The 24,483-nt window shown below is 40.3% G+C and overlaps 1 protein-coding gene across 10 annotated transcripts in view; it reads right to left on the reverse strand.

Moving 5' to 3' along the window:
• ZNF385D (zinc finger protein 385D) overlaps nucleotides 1–24,483 on the reverse strand; it is a 428,588-nt gene that overhangs the window by 11,900 nt on the left and 392,205 nt on the right. For all 10 annotated transcript variants that reach the window (XM_069007261.1, XM_069007264.1, XM_069007268.1 and 7 more), the window contains 2 exons: nucleotides 2,507–2,740; nucleotides 390–568 (listed from right to left, as the gene is read on the reverse strand). In XM_069007261.1, coding sequence (XP_068863362.1) covers nucleotides 390–568; nucleotides 2,507–2,740 — 413 coding nt within the window. The remainder of the gene's footprint in view (nucleotides 1–389; nucleotides 569–2,506; nucleotides 2,741–24,483) is intronic.

Raw genomic sequence — 24,483 nt, forward strand, 5'->3', positions numbered from 1 at the left:
AGAACATTACTTAGTGTTCTTTGAAAGTACTGGCTGCATCCATCTTCACATCTTTGTCAAGGCAAATATCATGCACTACATGAAATGGCAGTATTTATTAGCTCATGACAATTCTAGCAGTCTAAAGACAGTTGTAACCTGTTGCAGCTTACACCTTCTCTAACTCTTTAACAAAGATGTACAACTGAGAGCTTTTGAGAAAGCATATTCCATGCAAGGGAAAATCCTAATCAAAACAAAACATACAGCATGGCAGCCAAGTACAATGGACAAATCTGTAAATTCCATTTGGACACAAACTGTTAGGTTGACATGTGCTGTGTTGGTACTTCACCACCATGCAAACAAAGAACAGCCAAAGATTCTCACTCTGCAAGCCAGCTGAGTACCTGTTTCAGTTGTGTCTCGGAGTTTACATGCACATCACATATTTCACAGTGAAATGTTTTGTTCTGAAGGCCTGTGTTTCCTTTATTCACAGGTCCTTTGCCTTTTACGCCTGCCCGGGGAAAGGCTTTTATGGTTCCACTTCCATTCCGAGCTTCCAGCATAGTTTTGTGCTTAGTCCCTGGAGACAATAGAAATGGGAAACAGAAACAACTTTGGCAATTGGGTTGCATTCATTGTTTTATTTTCTTTTTAAAATAAAATCATATAAGCCTCAGCTTGGTGTGATGTGCTATCCTTGGAATAGGACTGTTTTGGTCTTTATCAGAGTCATACTAATGTAACACTATTTCACACCTGATATTTAGTTACTAAATTACATACCTATAGGTAATGCACAAAGCAGCCACACCAAAAAGCAGTGGCACAACCAGATACCCTGATGTGAAGTTAAATGGGTGTGACTTTTCTCATTAACTCCTGCTGCTAATAAGACCTGAATTGTAGTTGCAAAAGAAAAGTAATTTAGCTATTAAAGATGTAGTTGGCTTTGATTTGTAGTCCTCCTGAACAGACTGATAAACAGTATGTCTAGGTAGCTTACAATTAAATCTGTAATTAACTAATTACTCTCCAAACCAGAAAGCGGCAGAGGTTCCTGGCAGCAACTTGGGGATCATTAATGTCCTGGATGGAAACCAAAACATGTGAGAAACATTGATGCGAGAAAAATGCACTTGCTTTATTTTTTTTTAATAAAGGGTGGATAAAGAACACTGATGTTCTGTTGTTGCATTTTTATTCAGACTGAGCAATTTCTTACACTGTTGACTCCCACGCAGGTAGTCTGTGATGATAATGGACTAACTACTGTGTACAGAAGCACCATTCCACTGCTAATTGCTGTATGCATCCACACAGAGACTTGTAAAAACATGCATGTGTGTAAGCACACACAGAGTTTAGTTTTGCAGCACAGGCAGCAAAAACTTGGGGGGTTGTGTTTAAATATTCAGAATAGTGTTTTGGCTCTCAGCCCAATCAGAATATTTAGTCGAACCTTCATATGAAGTTAAATAGTTTAAAAGGTCACACCTTTATGAAGTTGAACTTTCACCAGTTGAAGCTCTGGCATATAGTAAACAGCATGCAAAACTGATGGAATTTTTTTTCTCATTAATGCCAACCAGTTATAATTTCCATTCTAATTTGAGTCCTACAGATATGCCAAAGTTATTTATTTTTTCATCGCATCATAAAGACGTTGATCATTTTGCTCTAGGAATATTATCACTGTCTCTGCATTTCAAACTTAAGGTTCTCTTTCTGTCTCTTAACTCTACTTACCCTTGATAACAGGTAGTCCCTCACATCCAAAATCAGGAACTTTCTGTAGGATAGCTATAGGTCATTGCCACCATATCAAATCCCCAGATCTTTAACCCCACCCACCACAGAGCCAATCAATAACATGAGTGACTGTGAATAGTGGCTCTCTACTACTGGAAATTACTGATGCTACTAGCTCTAATAACAAGAAAAAGTTTAAAAAATAAGAAAGATGGAGGTAGGCAATTATCATTTAACTCTCATGCAGCAGCTGCTATCAGTTGATGAAAACAAAGGGAAAAGATACATAATTTTAGCAAGTTATTTATTAGCAGACAATATGGAGCTAAGAACTCTAACTCCCATCATTGAACTCTGACTGACTGATGCTCCCTCTTTCAGCCTTAATTTGTTAGATTTCAAACAAACCTAATGGCATTCATACTCAGTTTGCTAGCTGGCACAAGCAAAACTATGCAAAATGTGAATACCAAAGATAATGAAGCAGAGTTGTCATTTAGCTCGATAAGGTTTTGAAGCTGCAAAAGCTAAAGTGTAAGAAAGTGTGCAACTTGCCTCCAATAAATTCCCTTCTTTCCCTTTTCTGAAAGCCTCTTTGCCTGTCATTTTTATACTTTAATAGTTAATGAATTCCATGTAATTGCCAGTTTTCTGCCACCTCTTTGTCCCCTGCTGTAAGAGATCTAATCTATTCAGGGGAAGATAATTGCAGCGCTCTTGAGACAGAAGAAAAAAAAAAAGGAAGCAAGCAAGCACTGCTCCATCTCACCACTGTTGTGCGCCTCCAGCTGTGAGGCAGAGTTGACAGCGACTTTGCATAGTGAACAGTACAGCAGTCTTTTTGCTTTTTCTTCCTCAGTCTCAACGGAAGGGCAAGTGCTGCTGCTAGTGGCTGTTGTGGGGATTTTCTCCACTTTAGAGGTGATCTCAGTTGTCATAACACTGCTCTTCCGGATTTCCACTGTTGTAGTCGTTGATATTGCTGGTGTCCCTGTGTTAGCATCTGTGGGCAAAGAGAGGAGATGGAAACGAATGAAAACAAAAGAAATTGTGTAACTTTTTGTGTTTGCTTGTTTACATCCCAATGCTGTGATGACACAGAGAGACAGACTGTGTGTCTTGGGGTGACGTTATGATGTGTATCCCATATCGCTGCCTATGCCCAAAATTAATTTTTGTGCCTTTCTGTGCCTCTAAACTGAGCCTGAGAGGGGGAAGGAAAAAACTGAGCAAAACTTTTTCAGGGCAGTTTGCAGCTTGTTCAAGGTCACACAGAGATAGCAGGTTTTTTTTTCAGCTGCGGGAGGAGAGCAAGGAAGCACCCGGCTTGCTGCTTTCCAGTCAGCTTTTGGCCAGTTGTTTCAGCTTCTTGTTCTCCGGAGAGAGAGACTGAGAGTTGGACTGTGTTTTTCCTTCTCTGGAATTCCAGATTTTCTCCCTTTTATACTGGACTGTTTTTTTCAACCTCAGAGCACATCGGGAGGACTTTCCACCGGGCTCAGAGGGCCTGGCCCTGGCCCAAGCCCCAGCGCCGAGGAGACCAAAGGGAGGACTCTTAACACTTTCCCAGGTTTTTTTCCTCCACAGTGAAACATTTTATTATTTAGCCTTATTTTCCTTTTCCCGTGTGTTTGGTAAATAAATAGTTTTATCTTCTTCACTTTCCTTCGAGGAAAATTTATTTTTTCCCGAACCTGGGGGGGGGGGAAGGGGTAGTTGTGCCTTCTCTCAGAGGATATATTTCTAAATTTGGCCAAACCGGAACAAATTTAGTGGCGCCCAACTGCGTGGCTCGAAGGAAAGTGAAAAAACGGTGCTAATTATATTTTGGTTTGAATTTACTTATTCTGTGTTGGGGTAAAGTAATCACCATGGTGGTTGAGTTCATAATGTCTCTCTGGCTTGATGTACTCATGTCTTTTTGGTCCTTAGGCTTCATTGAGGTACTGGTTTTTTTTTGGTCCCTAGGGTTGTTTGCCTATCCACAACTTGCTCAAATCTTGTCCCTGATATGTAAATTTTACAGAGCAGGGAGACGAATCAGGATTTCCCTGTTCCTGTGCTCGGTGATAATGATTTATAAGAAGTTGACAGAGGTACGGGCAGCTGTTCGGAGTGTGTATGATAAGTGGTTTCTCCGTCCTAACCCCAGTCCTAGCTTCAGTAGCCTGTTTTGGGAATTTATTAGTAATTGCACCCAGATTGTTAGAGGAGGAGGAGATGAGGTTTCCCTTCCCTTTAAATTTGATAGGTTATCTTTTGAGAATGTTCAGTTTCCCCTGGATGTTAAAGACATCATCTTCATGGTATTGTATCTTCTAAGCTTCCTCCATATGTCTCGCAGCTTGTCTAGAATGAGAGCTCAGATTTCCAGGGTGACTGCTGAGACACCTGACCCAGAGGTGGAACATCCTGAGTGGTGTGGGGAATGGGAGGATATGGGCCAAATCTTGAAGAAATTCTCTGACCCAATGGTTTGCAAGTTTCCCCCTGAACAAGTTCAGAAACCAGCTGAGGTGGCAAAATATCTGAAAGAGAAATATAATGACAATTCCAATGAGAACAAGCTCCTTGCAATATGTTGGGCTTTGGCATATGCCTATCGCACACTGCAGCAGGTAAAGGTAGAGAGGCAGGAAGATAAATCAGCAAAGCCTGCAGATACCCCAGTCACTCAGGCTGCAGATAAACCAGACAGCAAGCCCAAACCAGATGGAGAATCTAAGCCACTGACAGTGGCTCCTGTCACGAGGAAGAAGCACACCACCAAAACTGATCGCCCAGTGAAAGATGATGATGATGCAGGGGAAGGGACCTCAAAAGATGCAGGGGAAGGAACCTCAAAACCACCATCTGACTCAGGCACAGAAACCATTACTGAGTCCATGTCCATAAAGGACCTTCACAGCCTAAGAAAGGATTACACCCGACGGTCTGACGAATCCATAATAAGTTGGATGGTCCGTATTTGGGATGCGGCAGGTGATGATGTGATGCTGGACGGTGCTGAAGCAAGGCATTTGGGATCCCTGTCACATGATCCAGTGATCGACCAAGCGATGAAAAGGGGGGCTGATTCTACCAGTGTCTGGAGACGAGTTTTAACAGGCGTGGCTGAAAGATATATGTGTGGAGATGATCTCTACATGCAGCAAACCCCATGGAAGACCATAGAGCAAGGGATCCAACGCCTGAGAGAACTAGGGGTGGTAGAGGTTGTCTTTGCAAATGACCCAGGATTGAGGAGTCCAGACCGGGCCAGAGTTATTCCATACATGTGGCGAAAACTCATACACCTTGGGCCACCAGAATATGCTTCTGCTTTAGCAATAATGAAACCGGACTACGGTGCGAATGAGACTGTGAAGGATATGGCAGTGAAGCTCCGAGCATATGCAGACTCTGTGCATGGCCCAACACATGCAAGAATCGCAGCTGTGGAAACACGTATGCAGAAAATGGAAGATAAGATGGAGAAGAATCACCAGGAGATTAAAGAGTGCCTTCTCCGCGGACGTTCCCCAGAGAGAAGGCACATCCCACGAAGTGAGCTGTGGAATTTCCTGTGTGACAGTGGGGAAAACATGAGGAAGTGGGGTGGACAACCCACTTCTGCTCTGGCAGCACGAGTGAGTGAATTGAAGGAGCGCAAGTCTCAGAAAGGAGGATCTACCAAAAAGGAAGTAGCTCCAGTTGCCTGTAGCCAAACTGCTGGAAATGATGGAAAAGACGATGGCATGTCCAATTCCCATGAAGGAACCTCTAAGATACAGGCCCAGGGAAAGAAGGATAACCAGGCATAGAGGGGCCCTGCCTCTAGCCAGGTAGAGGTCAGGGAAAACCGCGTTTTTTGGACTGTGTGGATTCGTTGGCCTGGTACATCAGAACCACAAAAATATGATGCCTTGGTTGACACTGGTGCGCAGTGTACAATAATTCCATCGCAGCATGTGGGGGTAGAATCTGTTTCTATTGCTGGTGTAACAGGTGGATCACAAAATTTGACCTTGGTGGAAGCTGAGGTGAGCCTGACTGGAATTGAGTGGAAGAAGCATCTTATTGTGACTGGCCCAGAGGCCCCGTGCATTTTGGGCATAGACTTCCTCCGGAACGGGTATTTTAGAGACCCAAAGGGACTCAAGTGGGCTTTTGGAATAGCTGCTGTGGAGACAGAGGGCAGTAAGCAATTGAATACTTTGCCTGGGCTATCAGAGAACCCGTCTGCAGTCGGCCTTCTGAAGGTGGAAGAACAAAAAGTACCAATTGCTACCTCGACAGTGCATCGCCGACAGTACCGGACAACTCGAGATGCTGTGATTCCCATCCACAAGATGATCCGTGAGCTGGAGAGCCAAGGGGTGGTCAGCAAGACCCACTCACCCTTCAATAGCCCCATTTGGCCTGTGCGCAAATCTGAAGGAGAATGGAGATTGACTGTGGACTATCGTGCCTTGAATGAAGTGACTCCACCACTGAGTGCTGCTGTGCCGGACATGTTGGAGCTCCAGTATGAGCTAGAGTCCAAAGCAGCGAAGTGGTATGCTACTATTGACATTGCCAATGCATTTTTCTCCATTCCTCTGGCAGCAGAGTGCAGGCCTCAGTTTGCTTTCACCTGGAGGGGTGTGCAGTACACCTGGAACCGACTGCCCCAGGGGTGGAAGCACAGTCCCACCATCTGCCATGGACTAATCCAGATTGCACTAGAAAAGGGTGAGGCTCCAGAACATTTGCAGTACATTGATGACATCATTGTGTGGGGGAACACTGCAGCAGAAGTGTTTGAGAAAGGAGAGAAAGTTATCCGGATTCTCCTGGAAGCTGGTTTCGCCATCAAGAAGAGCAAAGTCAAGGGACCTGCCCGAGAGATCCAGTTCCTGGGAGTGAAGTGGCAAGATGGACGGCGTCAGATTCCCACTGAGGTCATCAATAAGATCACTGCAATGTCTCCACCAACCAACAAGAAGGAAACACAAGCTTTCCTAGGTGCCATAGGCTTTTGGAGGATGCACATTCCTGAGTACAGCCAGATTGTGAGTCCTCTTTACCTGGTTACCCGCAAGAAGAACAATTTCCATTGGGGCCCCGAACAGCAACAAGCCTTTGCCCAGATCAAGCAGGAAATCGCTCACGCCGTAGCCCTTGGCCCAGTCAGGACAGGACCCGAAGTGAAGAACGTGCTCTACTCTGCAGCCGGGAATAATGGCCTGTCCTGGAGCCTTTGGCAGAAGGTGTCTGGTGAGACTCGAGGTCGACCACTGGGATTTTGGAGCCGAAACTACAGAGGGTCTGAAGCCAACTACACTCCAACAGAGAAGGAAATCTTGGCAGCCTATGAAGGAATCAAAGCCGCCTCAGAGGTAATTGGCACTGAGGCACAACTCCTCCTGGCACCCCGACTACCAGTGCTGGGGTGGATGTTCAAAGCAGAGGTTCCCTCTACCCACCACGCCACCAATGCCACATGGAGCAAATGGATTGCTCTCATCACACAGCGCGCCTGTATCGGAAAACTGAATCGCCCTGGGATTTTGGAAATAATCACAAACTGGCCAGAAGGTGAAAACTTTGGTCTCACTGATGAAGAAGAACAAGTGACACGTGCTGAAGAAGCTCCACCGTACAACCAACTGCCATCAGAAGACACACGCTACGCTCTTTTCACCGACGGTTCTTGTCGCATCGTAGGGATGAAACGAAAGTGGAAAGCAGCTGTATGGAGTCCCACACGACGGGTTGCAGAAGCTACTGAAGGAGAAGGTGGATCAAGCCAACTCGCTGAACTCAAAGCTGTTCAACTAGCCCTGGACATTGCTGAAAGGGAGAAGTGGCCAAAGCTCTACCTCTACACTGATTCATGGATGGTAGCCAATGCTCTGTGGGGATGGTTAGAAAAGTGGGAAAAAGCTAATTGGCAACGTAGGGGAAAACCAATCTGGGCTGCTGAAGAGTGGAAAAACATTGCTGCCCGAGTAAGAAAGCTGGTTGTGAGAGTCCGCCATGTAGACGCCCATGTCCCCAAGAGTAGGGCTAATGAAGAACACCAAAACAACAGGCAGGTAGATCAGGCTGCAAAGATAGAAGTGTCACAGGTAGACTTGGACTGGAAACACAAGGGAGAGTTGTTCCTAGCTCGATGGGCCCATGATGCCTCAGGCCATCAGGGCAGAGATGCCACCTATAAGTGGGCACGAGATCGAGGGGTGGATCTAACCATGGACAGTATCTCCCAGGTGATCCATGACTGTGAGACATGCGCTGCGATCAAGCAGGCCAAGCGGGTGAAGCCCCTGTGGTATGGTGGGCGGTGGTCCAAATACAAGTATGGGGAGGCCTGGCAGATTGACTACATCACACTGCCTCAAACCCGCCAAGGCAAGCGCCATGTGCTCACAATGGTAGAAGCCACCACAGGATGGTTGGAGACCTATCCTGTGCCTCACGCTACTGCCCGGAACACCATCCTGGGCCTTGAAAAGCAAGTCCTTTGGAGGCATGGTACCCCTGAGAGAATTGAATCTGACAATGGGACTCATTTTAAGAACAACCTTATTGACACCTGGGCTAGAGAACATGGCATTGAGTGGGTGTACCACATCCCTTACCATGCACCAGCTGCAGGCAAAGTGGAACGGTGCAATGGATTGTTGAAAACCACTTTGAAGGCACTAGGTGGGGGAACTTTCAAAAATTGGGAACAGCATCTAGCAAAGGCCACCTGGTTAGTTAACACCCGAGGTTCCACCAATAGAGCTGGTCCAGCCCAATCTGAATCCCTGCATACAACAGATGGAGATAAGGTCCCAGTAGTGCATGTCAGAGGTCTGTTAGGAAAGCCTGTGTGGATAAATTCTGCCTCGGGTGCAGACAAACCCACCCGTGGGGTGGTCTTTGCTCAGGGACCTGGTTACACATGGTGGGTAATGAAGAAAGATGGAACAACACGTTGTGTACCACAGGGAGATCTGATTGTTGTGTGAAATGCTTGTATACCCCTGCTTGCTGATTGTCACTGTCACTGTTCGTATATAGCTGTGTATATATATATATATGTATTAATGTGTGTGTAGAATTAGAATATCTTAGTTTGGGCATTGAGCCAACAATATGGGATAAGGGGTGGAATGTCTTGGGGTGACGTTATGATGTGTATCCCATATCGCTGCCTATGCCCAAAATTAATTTTTGTGCCTTTCTGTGCCTCTAAACTGAGCCTGAGAGGGGGAAGGAAAAAACTGAGCAAAACTTTTTCAGGGCAGTTTGCAGCTTGTTCAAGGTCACACAGAGATAGCAGGTTTTTTTTTCAGCTGCGGGAGGAGAGCAAGGAAGCACCCGGCTTGCTGCTTTCCAGTCAGCTTTTGGCCAGTTGTTTCAGCTTCTTGTTCTCCGGAGAGAGAGACTGAGAGTTGGACTGTGTTTTTCCTTCTCTGGAATTCCAGATTTTCTCCCTTTTATACTGGACTGTTTTTTTCAACCTCAGAGCACATCGGGAGGACTTTCCACCGGGCTCAGAGGGCCTGGCCCTGGCCCAAGCCCCAGCGCCGAGGAGACCAAAGGGAGGACTCTTAACACTTTCCCAGGTTTTTTTCCTCCACAGTGAAACATTTTATTATTTAGCCTTATTTTCCTTTTCCCGTGTGTTTGGTAAATAAATAGTTTTATCTTCTTCACTTTCCTTCGAGGAAAATTTATTTTTTCCCGAACCTGGGGGGGGGGGAAGGGGTAGTTGTGCCTTCTCTCAGAGGATATATTTCTAAATTTGGCCAAACCGGAACACTGTGCTGGTGATGACTAATGGTAATGAACTAAACCTGACCTTATTCTTTGTATTTTGTGTGGTTACAAAATACAGTACTCCCATGTATTGAAACGCCCTGTGTTGTCTCCTGCAGTCTGCTAACACTGAACTCATAAAGTGAATAGAAAGGTCATTAAGACTGTACTGTACAACAGAAGAACAGTGCAATGAAAGAAGTAATGTAAATGACCAGCACAATTGGCAGTTAAAATTTATACACACCACTTCAGATGCATAAACAGTCATAGTAACACATAATACTTATGCTGATTGGGTAGCCAAGCTAAAGTTTTAACATCTTGTACTAATAAAACTAAAATGAAAATAATTGTCTGTCCTTTATAACTGGTAAAAAAAATAATTAAAAAATTAAGTTGATACTTCACTTGATTTTTCCCAACACTAACACTAAAAAAATGAAGGTAATTATTAATACACATGCACATTATTATCCATTATTGCATAATAATGATACATACTAATAACAGTAACTAAATATACAACATTCCATATCTGAGACCTAAACAAACACTAATAAGATTATCATTCTTCATATCAGTAGTATTTTTGGAAAGACTACAAGCAAGATATATACCTAAATCTGGTAACCTAGTTCTTGCACCGAAGAATTTGTGCCTTTTCAATAGTTCCAAACCAAAGAGAGAAAAAATACATGATATTGTAATTTGAATAATTTATACATGATGTTTGAATATGGCAGTATCATGTGGTTGTTAAGTACTTAGCAGGGTGGAGGACAGCAAGATCCAGCACTGAGGCAGCGAAGAAGATGGCAGGAAGGGGACATGAGAAGGAGACAAAGGACAGAAGTTGTTCTGCCCTTGCAGCATAGTATTTGATCATATTAAACCTACTGATTAACAGCTTTCCCCAAAAGAAATCTTAGTTGCTTTGCTGAGATATGCCTGGATTTGGGTACTTTCCAGCATAGCTCATTTTGGTTTCACACATCCCTTGGTGCTAGTGATGTTCTACCTGCACTGTCCTTTATTTAATTGCTGCCTATTAGAATAGACAAAATAACAATTCTGTAACTTATAGAGCTAAGTATGTGCTCTGATGCAGAAGGGACACAACTAACTGGCACCACAGTGGTGTGGTGCAGACTAGTACTGGTAAAAAACTTTGTTAATGGAGAACATTCCCAATAGCTTAGCAGGCAATATCAAACTGGAAGCAATGAAAACACACTGAGAGACCTGAATCAAAACAATTTTAATGCATTGAAGAAACAGTCTAGAAAATCAGATGTTTTTCAGTAAAGACAATTGCAGGAATCCACACTCAGTAGGTTTAATCTGATCTATTAAAAGAGAATTATGAACAACAGCCTCAGTACTGCTTTTGGGGAGCTTTTATTTTTTATTTCATTTTGATTGTTTTCTTTGTTTATTTGCTTGGTTTTCAGAAAAATCTTTCAGTAGCAGACAAGATGAACACAGATCCCTTCTATCAATGTGTTATAAAATATGTCCCCACCACACTGAAAGTGCAAAGCAAAAGATTTAGGAAGTATTTCTTCCTCCTCTAATCAGCTCTGGAAGCCCTGTGTCCATCCTGGAGACAGCAATGTCAAAAAAACCCCCAAATTTACTTGCTTTGCTGTTAATCCAGAAGCAATACGAGTGCAAAGCAACAAGACAGGGTTTCTGATGGAGGGGGCCAAAATAAATTAGATGTTTGGTAAACATGAACTGTGAGTATGGAAGAAAAAGGGCAAGCACTGACAACGTTTGTCATATCTGTAGAAGGTAGCTAAAAATAAGAGAATGTACTCCTCTCCTTGATCCCTCCTAGTAGAACAAGGACTATTGGATTACATCAAGAGAGATTTAAATTAGATATGAGGAAATTCTTTCTAATATTAAAGTTTATGAAGCCTGGGAATAGCCTACCTACACAGATCCAGAAATATTTCCTACTGGAGGACTTGAAGCTGGCTGAACAAATATCTACACAAATATGATTCCCTTTCAGTCAGTGGGAATATGACCCTTTAAGCTCTATTAAGTTCTATACATTGTGTATTTTGTAATGTTTCTACATACTCGCCCAGAGGGTTTTTAAAAATTATCATTCATAAACCCAAGAAAGAGTTTTTCATGTGAATATTATTCTATGTATTGACAGGCATTAAAGCATGTAGCAAAAAATAAAGTTCCACTCAAGGTCAAATCACAGTTTGTTTTTTTTTTACTGAAAGTGAGCCTGAAAGTGGCTGTATCCTGAAGGTACTGGGGATGTCAAATATCAGTGCAGAAGGAATGGTGTTACCTTGCTGAATAGTATCTCCTTATTTATGATTTTTTTAAAAAGTAATGTTTCAAAAGAAAAAAATATTTTGAAATATTAAGCCTTTAGTTAGGAAACTGATGAATAAATAAAGCCCTTGAAGATCTGTCCACAAAACTGAAGAGTAAGCTAGTCACTCCTTTCCCATCCCAGAGAATTCCATTAAATGTTTGCTGTCAGTCAGTCAAAAATTGCTGCAGTGAAATTATTTTCCTCAAAACCCAATCCCAGCCCAAACCCCATTGCTTTAAAAGCATTAACACTGCTTTTAAAACATCAGTTTCTGCATCCTGGTATTACTGTACAGTAGTAGGCTTAGCCAATGTACTCTCAGTGAAATGGAAGGCAAAGGGCAGATGGCACAGGGAGGGGAAAGGGACATTAACATTCTCTCAGGATTGATGGCAAAGTTGGTGCTCATTCTAATCTTGCAAGAAATTGGATATGTACATCAATCACCATTGCTAGGTTTGCAGTGTAATGGTCAGTATTTAGCCCTAAGCAAAATATAGATCATAATTTCTTTATTTTCCATAGCAAAACCTGAGGCAACGAATGAAAGAAAGAAAAAAAAAGCTTAAAAAGCTTAAATAACAGCACATTATATTATTTTTCAAGTATCTGACCTTCTGTATCTATGCTGATCTAATATTTCACCATGCAATTATTTTAAAGTGAAAAGAATATACAATCAATTATGATAGCTATTTTGGATATTTTGAGATGCATGAATAAAAGCAGCATAGTATATAAAAATTAAAAATTGTAAATGTCATCAGCATATTCTTCATCTCAAAAAATAATCAAAGTTCAGTGCATATATTCTGCATTTTTAAAAGATGCCCTATATGAATACACTTTATATTCTACTAATGCAAATACATTAATGACATTAAAACATACATAGAAAGCCATTGAAGTTCCCCATGTAAAAGCCATGACGCATTCAAAGATGCAAAGCTGCTTGTCCTCATATGAAGTTGAGAATTTTCAGCAGAGATTAAGGATAAAACATTCTAAAAGCTGTCAAGTAAGTTTATGAAGAGGCAATCCAATTCCCTTCCTTGCAAGAACTTCTAACCTAACCAGCATGGGTCACTTTGAATATATTACAGTGTTGCTGCCTGTTCACAGTTCAGTGCCCTAAATACAGGGTACAGCATTAAAGGTATAAGGGATTTAAAAAAAATTAAGAAAAAACACACCAAAAAGAAGTAGTAAGGCATTTGAGTTCATGCCTTGTAAACTGAATCAGCATTCCTTAACACTATATTATGACAGTGTTATAAGAGCTATTTCAATGATAAATGTTCTAAAATTGAGCTGGAAATTCAGCCACAGACAAATGGAAGATTTGTTTCTGGTGACGCAGGCTTGTAGCACTGTGCTATTTTCATACCAGTGGCCTGCAGCAAATATTCATTATTGCAACTGTCACTGCTTGGCTTTGGTATACAAGTTGATTGCTGATATTGTATAGAACTGGACTCCAGCAGCAAAAAAAAAAGAGAACACTTCAGGATTCACAGGAATCCATTTGTGTTTCTGGTCTTAATATAGCAACAGAATAAAAACTAAAAATATAAAAATATTACATTACAATCTAATCTTGGTCACTGGAAAAATCAAAGGTCTTTTTTAACAAGAGACAATGACAGATGAAAAAATATTCTGTGAGAATTGACTTCTTTGAGTACTACAGATACCATGGTTCAAGTAGAAAATTGCATTGTGATTAAGGTTCTCCTGAGTAAGCAGGATTAATTTTATGTCCCAGCTATAAGACTCATGAATTTTCTTTAGTCTGAAGAACCAGAAAATTACAACTCATGTTTTTCTTCTGAGTATGTGAAAGTCTCACTCATCAGTTCCTGCTACTAAGCCCAAGAATTTCTTATCCTGAAGCTATAAATAGACTCACAGAGAGAACTCTGACTTCAAACAAATCACAAGTATTTATGAGCATGTTTTTTCTTCCGCAATCTCAAGTGGCATGCGTTTAAAAATATCTGATTTAGCACATACCTATGCATTCTGGTCTCACTTCAGTCAAACTTCGCCTTTGACATAAAAGGATCGAGCATTTGGCCCTTAATGATGGTCAGGAAAAAAATAAACAACGAAAAACCAAACAAAACCCAACAATTTTGCCCCTGCAGAAGCTAAACCCCACATTCTTTCTCATGACAAACAGAACTTGATATGAAATATTTCACTATATAAGACCACTTAGTATTGCAGAAAGATCATCAGCTGGCTGGCTTACAACAAACCTGTGACAAGTAACAGAATGCTCCCTTGATACTGGCATGTTCAAGGCTGGGACTGGGACTCAGTATATTATGTTCCTGACTACTAAGAACTGGGTCCTCAGTTTCCCTGGACTGCTTTGAAAATCCTATTTTCCATTACTTCTGTGGTAATTACATTTGAAGATAACACTTAATTTCTTTAGAATATATAACAGTGGAGTACACCAGAACCAAAGTACCACCCCCAAAAAACGACAGCTAACAGATATTTTTGTGCTTGGTTGATTTTATGCTCTCATATGCTGAAACATAAGTGTGTGTGCTAGCACATTCACTGGTTCCAGTACTTAAACAAAACACTGTGAGGAACTTTGACTCAAACGTATCAACTCCTTATCCTTCATATGTGCAGAATACAAACTTGCATATTTTGTGGTTGGTGGATATTTGGCCCTTTACAATATATTGTACAGAAAATTATTTTGGTATCATATCATCAAAAATCCAGTCATTAGACTTAGTTTTACATCCAAGACCTGGATTCAATCTATTTTTTATAGCTATATCCTTCCCATAATGGATACGTTTACTTGGAGAGATAGAAGTATATTTTTAGAACTTAGAAGGACCCATATAAATTTTTTCTAAGAAAAAATTATTACAACAGCATGATTTAGAGACATAAGTACCAAATGTCACAGGGTTTTTTTGGCATAAAAGACCGAAATATCTGATTGACAACTGTGCAATTCATCACTTTATGGTCTCTTTCAATGACACAATATGAAACATTGGAAAGCATGCTGTTCACCTGATCTTCTACAGCATGGTTACTAAATGATGCCATAACAGAAGAGTCAAGAGCTCTGAAGTAATAAACAAAGCTGTGTATGACCAGCCAGAAACAGTATTTGAAAATTCTTGATGAGCTTTTTCGAACTTGTTTTTTTAAGCCTGTTTTTTAAACAGCTATTTACCTGTGTTGTCTCCCTTCCCTTGTCACTACCCTGGCTTGTCAGTACTTTCTTGGTCAAGTTTCTTGTTAATCTTCTTTGTCTAGGTGTCTATCAAAATTACGTTTAATATCCAGAAAGTGAGAGGCTGAACAAGTCTAAGTTATTGCCCAAGCTTCTGCTCAAATGTACCAAACAAGCATTACTGAGAAGCTGAAGGACTGCAAATTTTCCCAGGATCAGCATGAATGGCAAATACCAGGAATTTTCTTGGATTGTAACTGGAGAAGCAATGAACTCAGTATTTTGAGCAGTCCATGCATTGTAACACTTAAATAAATCACATTATACACAGTGTTCATCACTCAGAAACAGAAGATGAAGAAACAACTGGCCACACAAGTGACTTAATTTTACTGCTGCCTCTACTCCATGCTTCCCAGCAACATGCCTTGGTGGTGATCTGATGGCAGGGAGATAGAAAACAGGACATTTGGTGACAAAAGGTGTCCACAGAGAGAGAGATGATTAAAAGGAAGTAGCAAACTTCATATATTTGATCTGTGAATATTTTCCTCCAGTTAAACTCAATTCTGTCAAGTCCTCAGATGACCTCCTTCATTAATTAGGAGTACATAATTTTCTAATGAAATTATACCTAATTTTTACCAGCAGTTCTCTTGGTTTAAAGCACAGTTCATTAATCCTGAACAGGATGAACCACAGAGGGACAACTGCATTCCTGTTGAGGTTAATTGAACGGAGCTGGGAGCAACAGCTGGGGGGTAAAAGGCCTGTGGAAAGGGAAGGAGGTAGGTAGGGAAATGTCACACCATGTCTGAGTTTTGGCTTCTTAGGCAAATGTAGCTGAGAAAAACATGACTGGAAGGTAAGGAAATTATGAGAAGAAACCATTTATTTTTTAAATCATTTAAGGGACTCTTGGTGATAACTGAGTTTGGACACTGAGCTGTCCTTATGATTGTATAGATTTTTTCCTCAGCCAGGCAGAAGAACATCACCTTTCACCAGCTACGAGTGAAAAGGTACCCATGCAAGGAGCTTCTGGCTGAAACTACTCCCACAATTTAATTAATGGGAACTTTTTAGTGAAAATCTTATTTGAAACCAGGACAAAGGGTTTGCTTAAGGGGTGGAGTTCACACTCAAATGCAAAGAGGATTTTTGCAGATTATGATTCCTGATAAAAAAACCACACTTTTTATTTTGACTCTAACTTGGAGGTTATAGATAAGACAGCATTAGACAATTTTGGTAGCTACATTTTTATTTTGGAGGTTGCTTTTAAAGGAATAAAGCATGTACATGGTGGTTGGATCACATGTATAGAAGGAAGCTGTAGTATCCTATATACAGGTGTCTCATGCTTGAGGCTACGCTGACAAACCTCCACCAGTTTTACATCTGCACACGCCTCAGCATGCATTTCCCAACTCTTAAGTAAACATAATAAAAAAGATACTCATAGCTAATATTAGTGCATGCGTAGAAATTGAGCATCAGCTGAGTTTATCACCAGTAAAAACCAAAGAATTGAAAAAACTGAAAAAGCTAAAAGCCCAACAAGGAAAAGGTTTTGTAAGCTATTGTCCAGTAAAATGAATTTGATTTGAATGTATCTTTCTGCAGCATGGAGACCAACATGTGCACAGCAGTCCCCATCTATAGTATCATCCTCTCTGTTCCTCCAAAGCAGATCAGCTGCACATGAACTGCCTGTTGCTCCTTGGCTTGTATTGAATACCAGACTGCCCAGGGATATCTGGGAGATTCAGCTTTGTCCAGAAGTCATCCAGAGACAGTTATGCCTGTGGAAAGGGATGATTGCATTCCTGTGTCCAGGAACATCCTTGGCACAGTGTGAATCACCAGCACAGACAGTAGTCCAAAATACTGTTTAAAAATAGGGCCTGCATCAGTGCCAAGGTCCAGGTGGCATGAGTTATATCCAGTCAGAACTGGAGACAGTGTTTCCCCAAGGAGAATTCAGGGAGCAACTTTTGTCTGTGTCAGTAACAGCAGTGGCTTCAAAGGATTACCCCAACACTCATTACAGCTTTAACTCAAACCATGTACCCAGGAGAAGAAATTGTTCTTACCAAGGCCAGTAAGTAACTGTGTTTTAGTTTCTGCCTGCTACTCATACTGCCCCACACACCTACCATGTAGACATGGGGAAGGAAGCAGCAGACAAGCTGTTCTCTTTCACTTTGCACTGTCAGCTGTAGTGATTTGTGTAGAGCTTTGAAAGGCCTCTCCTAAACTCCCCTTCTCTTTAACAGAGTCATAGAGTAGGCACTGTCTGGGCTATACACTGCTAGAAACTGAGAAACATTTTTCACAAAATAAGCAGGCTGGCAAAGCCTATTTAAAACTTGATATCAAAAACAATTTACAGTGAAATCTCTCCCCAGCAATCTGCCACCAAAAACAAAGAAGAATGGAGAAGTATTAATCACTAGCAGAAGAAGAGAAAATACATTGTTTTCATTAATCAAATGGAACAAGGACAGAATGAGTGAACTGCACTGCAGATTGCATAGGACTGCTCTCCATTTTAAGCAGGCAGTTGATTTTTTTTTGCATTTTAAGCAAGTTGAATGTCCTCTTTAAAAGCTCCATCTAAATGCCAAGTTTCAAAATAGATTTATAGTCATAGAACCCCTAGAAATAAATTAAAATAACTGGAATATAACTCAGAATTTCTGAGAACTCTAACTTCTGACTGCTCATGTAAGTGTAATACCTCATGGCATTCTCCTGTCATGAATCCAGGAATAATTAAAGTTATTCCCTTTGCAGCAGCTTACTTCTTTTACTGGAGAGCACTGAACTAGTAAATCTGATTTTGGCAATAACTGAAGTTGTGTCTGCCATAGGAATTGGCACTTGTTGTATCAGCATCACAACTGTATAACTTTTCTCAGTGGAAACAAGGCAGGGAGAGCAGTGAGAAGACAATCTTTCAGACGTCTGTCTTGCAGTGCACTGTAAGTAGAGCCTGTAGGAGATGTGTTCCACAGACTGATCAGCAATGACTTTCTTACAAACACCTGCTCTTCCTTAAGTAGCTGGGATACCAAAAGGCCACATTTGGAAGAACAAATTTCACAAGAAATTGAGGAGAGAACAGAACATGTGATGGTAGTATTACTACCATTCCTTAATCTTTGGAGTAAATAATTGTTTTTATTTTTCTGATATCCCATTTAGATTTTTATCAGCCTTCTTCAGTCCAATGTTTTTACAAGGAATTTTTCCCTTGACTGATCACATATGGTTGATAACATGTTTTGTAAATTGACAAGAGTACTCTTGCTACAAGAGTAGCATCCAGTTGAGTGCCAGGGAAAAGAAAACCTTTTGCAATTTTCAGAGAGTCTCTGGAAGGATCTTTCACTATTCACAGCTGCAGTTACTATGACCATCTATTTAACTTGTTCTTACATCTCCACCAGGGTCCATAACCTAAAATAAATTATTTTACTACTGCCTGCATCCCCTCTGCTCCTTCCCCTCTCCAACCCATCACAGGTTGCTTCAGGGCTAGGACTGAAACAAAGGGCTTATGAAACACCCTGTGTCATCACTACAGTTAAAAACATTGAATGATGTTTACAGAGGCTTTCACAGACAATACAGACTACAATTTCTAAGTAACTTGTTGTCATCACAGTTCTTGGTATGATTTACAAGTTTTGGGTTGCTTTTTCTTACTTTTTTAATAAAATAATTATTTTGTGCAACACTAGCTATCTACATTGGCTATCATGTGTCAGTCTTTCCTCTGCCTCCAGGCAGACTGCTACCAACTGAACTATCAGTCTAAAAACATTAGCTGGCAGAAGAAACATGTTTAGTAAACCACAGTAAAGCTGGATAAATGGTACTGGGATAAGGCAAAGACCAACACAAACCTGTCTATTTCGACAATTTAATGAGTTATCTTTCATCACATGCTGTCTTTGTCAGAAGGGACTGAAACAACCCTTTTTGTCTCTTCCAGTAGTGCTCCCTGACACCATCCACACATATCCAGCAGAGAGATTATTAGTGCTCTGCAGTTTGGGATGTTTATCTAGCCAATACAATAATTTTATCAGGCAAGCTCTCCACAGAAGCAAAATGCAAGACGTGATGTTTTCCTAGCCCAAAGCTGTTCTCATGAATTATATAAAGTCTTCTGCACACAAGAGAACAGCAAAAATCAAAAAGTATTTCCTAGTGGCACCATTCATAGATATCACTCCTACTTTCAAAGCTTACAGAATCAAATATATTATTTGATTTAACCAATTACACACAAAACAATGATGGGTTTGTATTTTAGGATACAAAGCTAGCAGAGTAGACCTTAAAGGAAATAACTGCTCTTAATTTGCAGTGAGAGTAGAAGAGCGTAGCTGCATATTAATGGAAATTAGTAGCAAAATGGCAGCACAAGACTAGCTATAGCAAACATTTGAAGGTTCTAGATGAGGTATTTAATTCTTGCTCTGCTTTGTCCTTTTCTTATAAATCCTCTTCTAAGGCTAATATTAAATGCCTATGTTACCTGGAAAACTAGAAGTGACATATATTCATACGCATGACATAGCTAATTTGTTGGAAGGTTTGGTCCAATACTTGCAAAGACAGAAGTTCTGTCATGTTGAGTGAAGGTAATTACGCTGTAAAAGTGTGGTTCTTAGGAAATCAGTCATAGGCAAAGTGAGAGCTACAATCTGTTAAGAACAAATATCATGGAGGGATATTTGAAGAAAACAGTCATGCAACAGGAGCAGGACTGATAGCAATTGCAAACTCTGCTAGTTTTGTTCACTTTTTATTTTTTCCCCAAGCAGGAAAAGGTATTAATACAGTTTTGTATTATTATGTAATTATTTGTATTATTATGTAATACATAATTACAGTTTTTGATTAATTTCTTTGGCAAACCTAAATTGTCATTCTCTTCATGTGCCACATTTTTCTTTGTATGCAGTTCTTTCCCTAACAACATAACACAGTAGCAACAAAAATGGTTTCAGCTTCCCTGCTAAACGTGGCTGTAAGTACTACACAACTTTCAAGATCATACCCCACCTCCCTCTGTTAAAACTTTTTCCTTTCTTGTACATGATAGTTATTCAGACATCACTAGATCTGACATCATTCAGACCCAGCATTAGCTCTCAGAAAAGAGAAAAAGAGAAAAGAGAAGTTTTCTTTAGCGGTGTAATATTTTCCATTGTCATATCTCTCTGTCATGTACACTATAACAAAGAAAAATGTATGAATAAGAGTCCATGAAGGCACCAATACAAGCCCAGATATTTGAAAATTACCCTAATTTGTAGCTATTTTATGAATAACTGTATGTATTTTTCATACTCATGTTTACACAGTGTCTAGGTGAATAGGCGCAATCTGCCTGCCTCAACAGCCTTTAGGCACATAAATATTGTTAATGAGCATGTAAGTTTGAAGGATTACACAACTGCAACAATCAGATCATCCCTCCACAGCCACACCTTCACTCAGTTTAGTATTGAATTTTCTTTAAAATCCACTTTTCCTTCATAAAAAGTAGCATTTTTAGCATTTCTACAATGACATCAGATCTTATGTCAAGAAATCCAGTTCAAAGCCCTACTGAAGAGCAGAATACACAGAGAACAGGGAAAAATATCAGCAACTGAATAATACAATTAAAAACAATAACCCAGAATAATTCTGTGTAAGGTCTGAGGGATTACTGGAGGGATGGGGTTTTTTTTATAATGTAAAGTGTATTTTACCTCCTCTTGCTTACTCCTACTTAGTATGTAGCAAATAATTTTTAAAAATGGAAGAAGTTTTTTAAATTTTTCAGAGGAAACCAGCTGCACTTAAAAAAGTGATTTGGATGAAAAATATGGAATCAAGGGCTTAATTTTTTGTATTAGCTTTCAAAAACCTTGGTGTCTTGGGGTGACTTTATGATGTGTATCCCATATCGCTGCCCTATGCCCAGAAATTAATTCTTGTGCCTTTCTATGCCTCTAAAATGAGCCTGAAAGGGGGAAGGAAAATGTGAGCAAAACTTTTTCAAAGCAGTTTGCAGCTTGTTCAAGGTCACACAGAGATAATGACTGTTTTTTTCCCCAGCTGCAGCAGGGGAGCAAGGAAGCACCCGGCTTGCTGCTCCCAGGTCAGCTTCTGGCCAGTTGTTCAGTTTCTTTTTCTCTGGCGAGAGACTGAGGGTTGAATTTTTTTCTTCCCTGGAATTCTGGATTTTCTCCCTTTTCTACTGGACTGCTTCAATATCAGAGCACATCAGGAGGACTTTCCACCAGGCACAAAGGGCCTGGCCCTGGGCCAAGCCCCAGCTCCGAGGAGACCAAAGGGAGGACTCTAACACTTTCCCAGGTTTTTCCTCCACAGTGAGAGATTTTATTATTTAGCATTATTTTCCTTTTCCCTTGTGTTTGTTAAATAAATAGTTTTTATCTCTTTCACTTTCTTTTGAGGAAAATTTATTTTTCCCGAACCTGGTGGGGGAGGGGTGGTGACCTGCCTTCTCTCAGAGGATATATTTCTAAATTTGGCCAAACCGGCACACTTGGTTAGAAGTTGTATTATGGCTGCATTAGTAGAATAACAGCAGATGCAGTAACAAACTTCCAAACACCTTTCAGCTTCTGCAATAACCAGTACAAGGACATTTAAGCATCTCTTTAGCACTGATATACTATATTAGATGTGTCCTTGAACTCCTAAGGTTGCTACCATTCCATACAAACAAAATCACAAATAGGTTTACTTAGGATCACTCTGCATCACACAACATATTTAAAGACTTAGCGGAGGTTGTGAAAGATAACAGTACTGCTTTTCTAAAACAAAAATTCAGATATGCCAGTCCCTGAAATTTCAGTGCACACTATGAAATGAAGGTTGGGATAATTCCAGTGTTTCAATTTATGAAAACTAGAAATTATTAATTTGGAATGCAAAGAATTTGGCCGACATTTACACACCAAGTTTCCTTATGTAATGCTTGTGCATTAGTCATTTGGCAGGCAGGTAGGGAGCTTACTTACCTCACTCTCAGAAAACCTGCATCAGTTGTGACCTTGTCAGCCAATTGTTTACAGTGGCAATTCAGCTACAGCCTCAGAAGATACAGATTTACAGACTTAGAATTTTTTTTTTTTGCTGAGTGGGAAAGACTGTAAGTTGATCGAAAAGAGAACACTGGTTACTCCCTCTCAAAGCCTCTGAACTGTAGACCAAGTGAATCTATAGATCCATGACCCTGAGAAAAATGCATATGCTTGTACAGCTGTAAGATTTTCGTGAAATAGAAAACAAGAAGGTGGGAAAATGCTCAAAGCAACAACTCCTGGCTTCCACTACCATACAACCATTAGCAAAAACCTCACTGCCTTGCTCTTCTCTGAAAGGCTACACATTCTCTTCTCTCCCTCACAAAGTAGAATTATACTAGTGAACCCCAAATATATTGTATTTACAATATATAGCATTAAAACAAAACCTTTACAAGTAATTTGGAAAATTGAAAGGTTTTGAGGCATTTGTCTTGAAAACAAGCCTTCCATCAGTTTTCATGGAAAGATACTATACTGTGCTTCCCAAGTCTATTTACTGTATAGCACAGAGATATCTGACACCTTGCATGTCCAGGTAATAGTGAAACCAAGATTTTTAAAGGTTGTGCATTTTTCACAAACATATAAAAACAGAAAACACCTACCCCTGTCACTCCCATGGCAGGAAATAATTCTGAATAAACACACTTGAATATTCACTACTCCTAAAATGAATTGTGCTAACGAAACAGCTGAAGATCAGGGTAGACATGACAACTTGTTCAATGTGGAAAGAGTGTTCTGTATCATCAATAAAATTCTGCAGGAATAGAGAGTTCATAAGTCAATCATAAACATCACAACTCAGAGGTGACAAACAGTGCTCCAAAACGATGTTTTTATAAACTTGTTCTTATTGTTTTTAGACATTTTTCATAGGAAGTTTTGGTGAAGTTTCAGCAGGTAAACAGTGTGACAACCTAGACACAATTCCCATCAAAAAAACCCCAAATCCCTTCACACCTTCTATCCTTAATTTACACGTGTTTGTAAAGTAAGGTAGAGATTATAATTCAACACTTCAAATGCTACAGCATGCAGTAGGATGAACCTTTGAGATGTTACAAGAATCCCTAGAAATACATTACAAAGAAGAATAGACTTCCCAGTTTTACATGCTAGGCAAAAATGTCATTGAGGAAGAGTATCTCATATGCCATATGATATGAGAGCAAAGCATTCAGTCCTTTTTAATACAAGCAGACCTCAAAGATACAACATTAAAAACATAACCCTAAAAGGTGAAGGGCTTACGGGGCAGTTAGAAGTTGCTAACTATCTATAGCACTTGCAAAGACTGCTTGAAATTAGGTAAGGGTAGAAAGTGGAATCCTTAAAGTAAACAACTAGCATGGCTACCTTTCTTTCTAACTGTAATTTTAATTTTTATTTTTTTAAGGGAAATAAATTCTAGGCGTTGGGGATTTTTCCCCCCAAACATTTTTTATATCTTTTTGTGTGCATTTTTATGTCTTGTCTGACTACTTTTCTACTTATGGGAAACCCGATAAAAAGTCCTCATATAATAAGCAAGCAAGCAACCACTTAAAGTTCACTTACTGTCCATTTCAATAAGTAATCTTCTCCATTGTCTTCATTCGGCTGTAACCTCTTACACTTCATTGACAACAGAACTTAGTGAAGCCAGAAAAGATGATCTGGACTGAAATGCCTTCTAGTCTCTGCTCTTTCATGATCTAAAGACACAGCCCACAGTAAGCGACAGTCCAGCCCCCCTATTAGGTAAGATTGTCACTGCACATGAAATTTCTTCTAACATGCTCTCCTAGATGCGATCTTGGAGAACTTGCCCAGCCTCGGGAAAATTGTGAATACTGATTTCAGCCTTCCAACTTCTTCTGTTAAATAGTTTTCATCACAGTTTACATTGCTAACTTTGTTACAAGATTGTGAATGGAGCTTTTCCCTCTGAGGAAACAGTCATAGCTTTAAATCATTCAGTGCACAGACTGGAGAGGTACCAACCAGGTTTTTCTAACATGTTAATCACAACTTAGTCAACTGATCAATGATCTCTCTGCAGACTTAAGTTTTTCACAAATTCCACAAACATAAATATGATTGGACTGGAAAGAATCCATGTTTTGTAACATCTTTCTTTTTGTGACTTCGGGCTGTAACAGCTGTTTCAAATGTCAGCAGATAGGGCAGAATTAAAAAGGATTGACAATGTGGACAGGGGAATTGCAGATCTAACCTATCTGCACCTAATGCCAAGAAATCTGCAGATGGATAGCTGTTTATCAATTCTTTCA

The sequence above is a fragment of the Aphelocoma coerulescens genome, chromosome 2, assembly GCF_041296385.1.
Source record: "Aphelocoma coerulescens isolate FSJ_1873_10779 chromosome 2, UR_Acoe_1.0, whole genome shotgun sequence".
Lineage (NCBI taxonomy): Eukaryota > Metazoa > Chordata > Aves > Passeriformes > Corvidae > Aphelocoma > Aphelocoma coerulescens.